The following is a 10,000-nucleotide window of genomic DNA, read 5'->3' as shown; positions in this document are numbered from 1 at the left end:
TCCCAGCAAAACAAACCCATATGCTCTTCTATTAGGAAGTTGCCCACATACTCAGAGTTAGCTTAGTTAGCTTGTCATTAATCATTCTTACATTTACATTCTTAGAATAGACCCCTGGTCTAGTAAAGAGATATATTTTGGGTGTGTGGGACACTTAATTACTAATAGACCTTGCTTTTGTTGGTGTTTGTTGTGCTATGTGTTTTTTGCTTGCTTAAAGCCAAAAGCCGGACGATAGCCATCCCTGTGGACCTGGACTGCCAGGTGAACAACCTGTTTGTGAAGTCCAACAACATCGTGCAGAAGACGGCGCTGAGCTGGAGGCAGTCGGCTCGGAACGCCGCCCGGAAGGACTCGGTGCTCGCCACCTCCCGAGACTACAGGAACATCATCGAGAGGCTCCAGGTGGGGAATGTTGCATGGTGACATGCTCAGAGGCGTCTACGGAGTCCCTCAGGGCTCGCTGTTCCTCAAGTGCAGATGACAGACTGATGTGTGCATGTGTGTGCGTGTGTGTGTGTGTGTGTGTGTGTGTGTGTGTGTGTGCATGTGTGTGTGTGTGTGTGTGTGTGAGTGCGTGTGCGTATGTGTGCATGTGTGTGCTTGTGTGTGTGTGTGTGTGTGTGTGTGTGTGTGTGTGTGTGTGTGCATGTGTGTGCATGTGTGTGTGTGTGTGTGTGTGTGTGTGTGTGTGTGTGTGTGTGTGTGTGTGTGTGTGTGTGTGTGTGTGTGTGTGTGTGTGTGTGTGTGTTTGTTTGTTTGTCTTGGTTTAAGAATGAACCTCACATGGTTAGGGACAGGACAGAATGTTCAGCACCTTAAATGTCTCTGCGGTGCCGGATTTTACTGATTTTACGCTGAATGGTTGGGGGATGTTTAGTACCACATATTTATATTTTTAGTTCCAAAAGTAAAGCCGCAGGCTAAAACTAGTGTTCATTTCTAATGTTCCTAGACAGCATGGCTACTTCATTTTAGCTCATAATAGCTTCCAGGTGCCTCTGTCTTACACCACCTGACTCTTTTCGCTATGTGTATACCTCTGTGTGTGTGTGTGTGTGTGTGTGTAACTAGGACATAGTGTCTGCGTTGGAGGAACGCCTGAGGCCGCTGGTGCAGGCCGAGCTGTCAGTGTTGGTGGACGTCCTCCATCGGCCTGAGCTTCTTTTCCCAGAGCACACTGAGGCCCACCGCAAGTGTGAGAGTGGAGGCTTCATCTGCAAGTGAGACAAGGCACTGTGTGTGTGTGTGTGTGTGTGTGTGTGTGTGTGTGTGTGTGTTACTGAGTGTATGTGTGTGTGTGTGTGTGTGTGTGTGTGTGTGTGTGTGTGTACTGTGTGTGTGTGTGTGTGTGTGCTAGTGAGCGTGTGCATTGTTTGGAGGCCAGTATATATAATGTGTATGAACAGACTGAGCTTGTAAAGCTTCCCTGACAGCTTTAATGTGTTTAATGTGTAACTGTCTCTGTCTCTTTCCTTATACGTCTGTTTTTTTTTCTGTGTGTGTGTGTGTGTGTGTGTGTGTGTGTGTGCCATCTCTCTCACTCTTCCCTCTGCAGGTTGATTAAACACACAAAGCAGCTGCTGGAGGAGAATGAGGAGCGTCTGTGCATCAAAGTGCTGCAGACGCTCCGGGAGATGATGACCAAAGACCGTGGCTACGGAGAGAAGGTATGAACACGCGGGAGGAAGAGAGACATCAGACATCAACATCATGCTCGCCAACGGACTTCAAATCAAAAACATCTTACCAGGCTAGCTTCCAACATCTCCCCCACACCAGCAGCAGTAGACCTGCCCTGCCCAGGAGCAGGCGTAAATGATCCACTAAGCTGAGCTCTTAAAATGCAAGGCACCCAAATCTCATCAGCTTGCATGCCTGCACACCGCATGCTTGTCTCTAACTCCACAACTTCACGATCTCTTGATGAAATGAGTGTGTGCTGTGTGTGAGCGAGTGGATCACGGCCTGCACTAACCTCCCCACTCTGTTTCAGCTCATGGCCTATGATGATGACATGGACGTGGCTAAGGTTGTCCTCTTTTTTTATCTCTCAGTTCAGCTGTTGCTCTTTCCTTTCTTATATTCCTCCTTTCTTCATCCTGGTAGCACCCCCCCTCCTCCCCCCGCCTCTCACACCATCAGGTTAATGGAGTTTAAGGTGTTTCTGAGTGTCAGAGTGTTGCATTGACATGGATGTTAGCATTAGCATTTTAGCGTGGTGTGTTAGTATCATAAACGTGGGCATCTCATCCTACAATGTCTATACAACTCAATCAGTCATTACGTTAAGGCTGCTTTGGTTGTATTGCTTTGCATAGACCCGAGGATGATCCATAGCTGTGAAGTAAATTTGAATATCAAGCCGGAGGTGATTTGATATTCAATGATTTCCTACCGAGTGTGGAGCCTTCCTTAGCTCCAGGCATGTTATCTCCCCATCCCCTTAGCCAGTACAAGCTCTGGCATAGACATTAGCCTAGCGCTAACATGTTGAGCGTCTTTAGCATGAACTCCTGTTTTGCATGGTGCTGACATTGCCGTACCCGGTGTGTGGGCCTCTGTTGTCTGTTTGGCTGACTGGCCAAGGAAGTGGATCTGAGCCAGCCTCAGAAACAGCGCGAGGACCAGCGGAGGGTAGGTCATCTCTGAACTCTCTCACAGCTAACCCAATAACCCAATAAGCAAAGTGCACCGCATATAGGCGCCGACATGAGAGCACCGACACTTTCTGTCATTTGCCCATGCACACCTCTGCCGAAATCATTCATTCTTCATCAATCATTTGATAAACAATGAATTTTATTGAGTGGCACTGACAAAAGTAGCCTAGAACAGAATCATAATCTACACAGTGGAGGTAAAAGAGTTCCACAATGGTGTGCGGGGTTGTCGTGGAAACATGGAATCTTAAGTCATGGAGTACTGGAAGAGGAGTGCACCGCAACCATGCCGGCGCCAATGTGTGAGAGCATTAACATGGAGGCTGACTCAGGCTGCCACATCCTTACATGTCAACTACACTGAGAAATACACACACACACACACACACTCTCACACACACACAAACACACACACACACACAGAGACAAACAAAGATTACTATACTGTCATCACTTGCCCTCATTACAGTCATGCAAAACTTTGACTTCCTCTCTGACTTCCTAATGCTCTGATCGCACCATTTGCTGTTCTGCTCTCTCCTAATTCTGTGGGTTGATATGTAGGACTTAGTGACTTAGTGAACCAAGCTAATACAAGTACCACTGGTGGTGATGTGTGAAGGACAGTTCAATCATCTCTGAGACACTGTGTGTACGGTATACATTTACACCCATTGATCTTCGTATAGGGTGAGGCACTGAGGCAGATTCTGGTGAATCGTTACTATGGCACCTTCAGAACTGGAGGTAGAAGAGACAGCCTGACGGCCTTCAGTAACACCGCCCTCACACCTGTCGCACCAGTGAAGAGCCAATCAGGTGAGAGGTCCTTTCTCCCTATTAGTTGGTCACTATATATAATACTACAGTATATACTGTAGGTAAAGTCAGTTAACTGTGAGTGTGTGTGTGTGTGTGTGTGTGTGTGTGTGTGTGTGTGTGTGTCTGTGTGTGTGTGCATGTGTGAATAGGTGGTGGCGTCTTGAGTCGAGCAGAGATGTCCCTGGCAGAAGTTCAGTGCCACTTAGACCGTGAGGGGGCATCTGACTTGGTCATCGACCTCATCATGAACACTAACAGTGACCGTGTCTTCCACGAGAGCATCCTATTGGCCATTGCCCTGCTGGAGGGTGGGAACACCACTATACAGGTCAGTCGTGATAGCAGACATTACATTTTACAAAAGAAGAAGAAATAAATAAAGCACTAAAGTCTGGCACTGAGAGAGTAAATCAGGACAAAAGCCGTGCTGCTGACTGCATCTTGTGATTGTGATTATACTCTGGCCTCGAGCTCTTGTTGTGAGCTCATCTGGGGCAGCTCCAAAAGTGGCTCCACTTCTTCTCTCTCTGTCCTCTCAGTGCTCTAGAAAACCACACTGATTAAAACCAACTTAAGTGTTCCAGCTACATAGATTTCCTTCAGCCACCTTTATAAAGTGATATAGCTTGTACTTAATGTCATTACGCCTTATAGTTCTTTTCCTATTTGCTTCCTCCCTGCCTCATTCTGTAGTTCATTGTGGTCATTCACAGTTTAAGTACACAAGCATAGTGCTGGTGATACTAGTATAGTATGTCCTGAAGTACTTTGTATCTATGATTGTTAGAGGATAATGGTTTCAGTTCAATCCTGCTATATTTACTTTTACTGTACTGGGTTATGTAACCTGCGGTTTCTTTTCTTCACTATCTGTCCAAATACACAACGTTTGGGCCATGAAGGGCTCATTCTACTGTCGTCTGATGGAGGATAAAAAGTCGGAGAAGTTCTTCAGAGTGTTCAACGACCGCATGAAAGCAGCCCAGCTGGAAATCAAAGCCACAGTCACCGTGAACACCAGCGACCTTGGCAACAAGCGCCGTGACGACCATGCCCCAGACAAAGAGACGCCTCAGAAGAGAAGAGGTTAGGGCATGGCTTTGGATGGCTTTGTTTGAGTTTATTTACTAAATATACTTGAGAATATCATGATGCTAAATGGAACACCAACACTGATGTCTCATTTTGACCCTATTTTTGGTCAGGGTGAAGGGTCATTTTTATGACTAATCTGTAATTAGATAGCATTACATACCTCAGAAACTAATAATGAATATTGCATCATCATCTTCATATTTACTGAGTCACTGATGAGCAACAGCTGTGCCCAGATGACCAGACACCATTTCCTCTTGCTAATGCCAATAAAAAGGACGATGGTTCTACTAATGCATTCAGCAGTACTGAAGTATGAGGATAAAGATCAAGTTGAGTACTGGTGGTGGTCATGTCAATGCAAATCGTAAATGTAAATCAGGTTTCTAGGCCAAGTATACTGGCGTATACAAGGAATTTGGTCTCTGCATTTATCCCATCCGTGAATTAGTGAACACACAGAGCACACAGTGAGGTGAAGCACACACTAACCCGGAGCAGTGAGCTGCCTGCTACAGCGGCGCTCGGGGAGCAGTGAAGGGTTAGGTGCCTTGCTCAAGGGCACTTCAGCCGTGGATGTGGGCATGGGACAGCGATGCTCAACCACTTCCCCCGCCCACATTTTTCCTACTGGTCGGGGATCGAACCTGGCAACCCTTCAGTTCCAAGCCCAAAGCCCCAACCAGTAGGCCACGGCTGGCCCTAGAAATGTCTGCACTGCTGATGACCTCCGTCTTGTGTCTCCTGTGTGGACAGTGAAGGACGGCGTGATGGTGACAGACGAGGCGCGCGAGCAGCTTGTGGAGGCTTCGGCGATCACCAAGAAGGCGTACAGCTCGTACCGGCGCGAGGCCGAGCCCGAGGAGGTGTGCGGGCCGGCCGAAGGCCTGCACAGCGCGGGCGACAAGGCCGCCGACAACGGCGAGATGAGCTTCGTCATCCTCATCATGCAGCCCATCCTGCGCTTCCTGCAGCTGCTGTGCGAGAACCACAACCGGGACCTGCAGGTGCGTGTGGTGTCGTGTGTGGATGTGGGGGTAGCGGTGTGTGTGTGTGTGTGTGTGTGTGTGTGTGTGTGTGTGTGTGTGTTTGTGTGTGTGTGTGTGTGTTTGTGTGAGTGTGTGTTTGTGTGTGTGTGTGTGTGTGTGTGTGTGTGTTTGTGTGAGTGTGTTTGTGTGTGTGTGTGTGTGTGCATGTTTATGTGGGGGATCTGGGAGCTGCAGTGGTCCCCAGAGGAGGTGTTTCCACTAACCACTACCAAACTGTCACGTGGCTAATCCTTGAGATGCATGATGGCGAGGAGAGTTAACTCTGAGCACAAATCTGCAGCCGGGGACGAGCATAGGCAGTGTCTGACAGGCGTGACCGCTTGCAGGCCCCTGCAGCTCGAGCCAGTCAAAGGTCATCATGAGCCTCTCATGCCACTGAAAACTTCTCTGGCAGAGCAAAGATGGTGGGAGTGAGGATTGCACACGTCCACACCCTCACTCTAATCCCTCGCCTTGCGCAAGCCCCTTGCTCAACATCAACAAAGTCTAATCCCCTAACCGCATATTTAGTTGTTTTTAATTCAGCCAGAGAAGCTGTGTGCAAACAGGAACATGTAGCCACTTATTTAAAACAAAAAAAGCTCTCAGATAAAAAGGCCACTTTCTGTCATGTAAGATAAAGGGCAGGGGCTCAAGCCCCTTTGATGTTATGCGCCTGGTGTGGCTGTCTGTGTGTTTTGTGTGGAGTTAAGGGTCATTTTTTATCTTCCATCTGTCATGTTTCAGAGTCTGTGTAAATAGACATTTTCTTTTACTATTCTAGGTAATGTTAGTGTGCACAAGTGTGCGTGTTTTGTGTGTTTTTGTGTGTGTGTGTGTGTGTGTGTGTGTGTGTGTAGGAGGCTTGTTCATTGAGGAAAGGGATCAGTTCAGGCGGTTAAAAATGTTGTGTGTACACATCTTGACATCTTTCATCCAATCAGTAAGCATGTATATGAATATATCTGCATTTTAGAAAAAGGGAGTGTTACTCCATAATCATGAGGGGCTTACGTGTGTGTTACAACTTAATGTTCGTGGAGAATGATCTGTCTATGTAGTGTTACATAGTATGTCACCATGCTGTATCCCTGTGCACACTTGATACAGCATGGATGTTGTTCATGATCAGATATTCTGACAGGCATAGGCAGGGGGTTTAGTCCCAAAGGTGAAGGCTTAAGTTGTTGGTGGACCAAACCATATTCATTATATTTACATGATAGTTATGGCTCTCCGTTTTGTTTTTATTTGCCTTTCTTTCTTTTTCTTTTCTTTGCTATGTGAAGCACTTTGGTCTTATACATGTATGTGCTATACAAATGAAACTTACTTGTGTACTCCTATTCCCCCAGAACTTCCTGCGCTGTCAGAACAACAAGAACAACTACAACCTGGTGTGCGAGACGCTGCAGTTCCTGGACTGTATCTGTGGCAGCACCACCGGAGGCCTGGGCCTGTTGGGCCTCTACATCAATGAGAAGAACGTGGCCCTCATCAACCAGACCGTCGAGAGCCTCACCGAGTACTGCCAGGGGCCCTGCCACGACAACCAGGTTGGCATGTCTGAGTCCAACATGGCATCATCTATAACAATGCCAGCAATACAGACACTTAAAGGACAAATCTGGCCGATTTTTACATGGATCTTGATCGCTAGACGTGGCCGAGTACTGTTAATAGGAAAAATAACGACCAAAATCGGTGCTACCGAACTGAAGTAGCTGCAGCTAATGGCCAGTACTCCCATTTAGCTACAATGCTAGGTCTGGGGGCATCATCTAAACGTGCCTTTTTTGCTTCTTAACAGACTCAAAATATCACCTTTAGGTCTGTACAATATGAACAGAGTCCTTACGTGACAAAACAACACATTTTCTACTCATTAGCTGTGAAGAAACCACCACCGATTTTGGTCGGTATTTATCTTATCGACAATACTCAGCGATGTCTAACGATCAAGATCCATGTAAAATCGGCCGGATTTCTCCATTAAGGCCTCCACTTCTGACGTTCACTTACATTAGATTCCATTGTGTCCAATACAACCCCGCCCACCACCGCCAAACCCTTTTGCTGACGCCTTGTAGATTACTGTTCAGTTCTATTTTTATCGGTGCCATTCAATTAAATCCATTGGTTATTTAAAAGTGATGCACTTACGTCTGCAGCTATGTGCACTGTACACCAACATAGCAACTACAAGCAACTACAAACATGCATCCAGACTTGCTCTGTCTTCATATAAGTAAGATGATATATGTCTGAAAATAAATTGTCAACTGCAATATATTTTTACATTATCGCACTGACCGTGAAATTATGTGTATGTGTACTCTTAGAATTGTATAGCTACCCATGAGTCCAATGGCATTGACATCATCATCTCTCTGATCTTGAATGACATCAACCCTCTGGGCAGGAAAAGAATGGACCTGGTGTTAGAACTCAAGGTAAGCACCGAGTGACCTTGTGGATGTGTGGCAGTGTTGACCTCTGACCCCTACATATAGCACTCAGCGAAAGGCTTGTGGATTTTTGCCATTGGATTGATTCGGTATGTAAATCTTTGCATCGGCGCTTATGTTAGACTTCCTTACCACTTCTTTAGAATAATGCCTCAAAGTTGTTGCTGGCCATAATGGAAAGCCGCCATGACAGTGAAAATGCGGAGAGGATTCTTTACAACATGCGCCCGAAAGAACTTGTAAGTCATCTTGATTGTATGCAGACACACACACACACACACACACAATGTGTATTTGGATTAGTAAGGAGGCAATAAACTGCAAACACAGATTCACAACAGCTTTTTTCCACAGTGCGAATCCCACAATAGCTACAGTTTCTGCCATAACTCACAGTCGTCTGTAAGCCCCTCTGTTGCTCTCACACAGCCATACAAAGCAAAGCTCGGCTGACAGAACATTGTTTTCAGGTGGAAGTGATGAAGAAAGCTTACCAGCAGGGGGAGACAGAGTTCGAGGATCCCGAGGAGCAGGAGGACAACGGAGACGATTACGCTGCATCGCCACGGAACGTTGGACACAACATCTACATTCTCGCCCATCAGGTGTGAATTTATACATGCACACACACACACACACACACACACACACACACACACACATACACTACACACTCCCACTCACTCAAAACTGTCATGAACAGATACTGTAATAATAATACATTTAGTTTATCTAGTGCTTACACTGTTAACACTTCACTTACACTATAGAGGCTTGACCTAGAGTGCCCTACAGAGTAATTGTACACTGAACAGCAGCGTTACTAAACCCAATCCCTAACCTGAACCCTAACTTGTAACCTAACAGGGTTTCAACAGACAGTTTGTTTATAATCAGGGTATCTGTAGACAGACTATAGGAGGGCATCCAAGTAAAGTAGCCTAATAGCCACATGGTAACTCTTCCTCCCATTACTCCTCAGCTGTCCCGACACAACAAGGAGCTGCAGATCCTGCTGAAGCCTGGAGGAGATGACCAGGCCCTGGAGTACTACACTGAGCACACCGCCCAGATAGAGGTACCTAACAACACACACACACACACGACACACAACACACAACACACACACACACACACACACACACACACACACAACACACACACACACACACACACACACACACACTGTTCTCGCAAACTCCTGTTTCTCATACCTTTGTGTGTATGTGTGTGTGTGTTTGTGTGTGTAGATAGTGCGTCAGGACCGCACGATGGAGCAGATTGTGTTCCCGGTGCCCAACATCTGCTCGTTCCTGACGCCCGAGTCCAAGCTGCGCGTCTACTACAGTACGGAGAGGGACGAGCAGGGCAGCAAGATCAACGACTTCTTCCTGAGCGCAGATGACCTCTACAGCGAGATGAGGTGGCAGAAGAAGCTACGAGGTACTCATCGTGTCTCTCTCTCTCTCACACACACACACACACCTACACACACACACACACACACACACACACACAGATGGGCGGTGGTCTTCGGTGGTCAGAATAGTAAACAGGGGTATCCAGAGATTACTGTGTCTTTTATGTGGCTGTGATGAAGTTGGTGGTGCATAGGCAGGAGCACACATAGAGCCATTTTCTATAAGGGGTTTGAACAGATGTCAAGATCTGGCCGGTAACCCAGCTGCATGGCCATGTTGGAGGCACTCGGCGTAAAGAACTGAACGCAGTACAATGGAGTATTATGCACGCTGGATACTTTACGTGATTGTAGCCGTGTCTAAACAACAGAAAAGCTCATCAAAACGCGTCCAAGATACAAAGGCATATAGGGCAGGACTTGGACCACAAGAAGGAGCGATATTTTCGAGAAATTACAGTTTATTGGCAGCGCAGATCCATATGAGTTGGGTGAGGGAGGCGC

General features: G+C 46.8%; 1 protein-coding gene across 1 annotated transcript in view; it reads left to right on the top strand.

The window, feature by feature from the left end:
- The window catches only part of LOC125302166 (inositol 1,4,5-trisphosphate receptor type 1-like), a 55,304-nt gene that overhangs the window by 37,075 nt on the left and 8,229 nt on the right, over positions 1-10,000 (top strand). Inside the window, 15 exon segments of the mRNA XM_048255212.1 lie at positions 221-405; positions 1,075-1,223; positions 1,559-1,670; positions 1,997-2,032; positions 2,590-2,637; positions 3,353-3,482; positions 3,635-3,813; positions 4,388-4,571; positions 5,337-5,587; positions 6,964-7,164; positions 7,951-8,061; positions 8,220-8,315; positions 8,547-8,681; positions 9,059-9,154; positions 9,327-9,519. Of these exon segments, the coding sequence (XP_048111169.1) occupies positions 221-405; positions 1,075-1,223; positions 1,559-1,670; positions 1,997-2,032; positions 2,590-2,637; positions 3,353-3,482; positions 3,635-3,813; positions 4,388-4,571; positions 5,337-5,587; positions 6,964-7,164; positions 7,951-8,061; positions 8,220-8,315; positions 8,547-8,681; positions 9,059-9,154; positions 9,327-9,519 (2,106 nt within the window).

Source organism: Alosa alosa, chromosome 10 (assembly GCF_017589495.1).
Source record: "Alosa alosa isolate M-15738 ecotype Scorff River chromosome 10, AALO_Geno_1.1, whole genome shotgun sequence".
Classification (NCBI taxonomy): domain Eukaryota; kingdom Metazoa; phylum Chordata; class Actinopteri; order Clupeiformes; family Clupeidae; genus Alosa; species Alosa alosa.
Note: the sequence above shows the minus strand (reverse complement) of the source record. Positions and strands in the feature narration are given on the sequence as shown.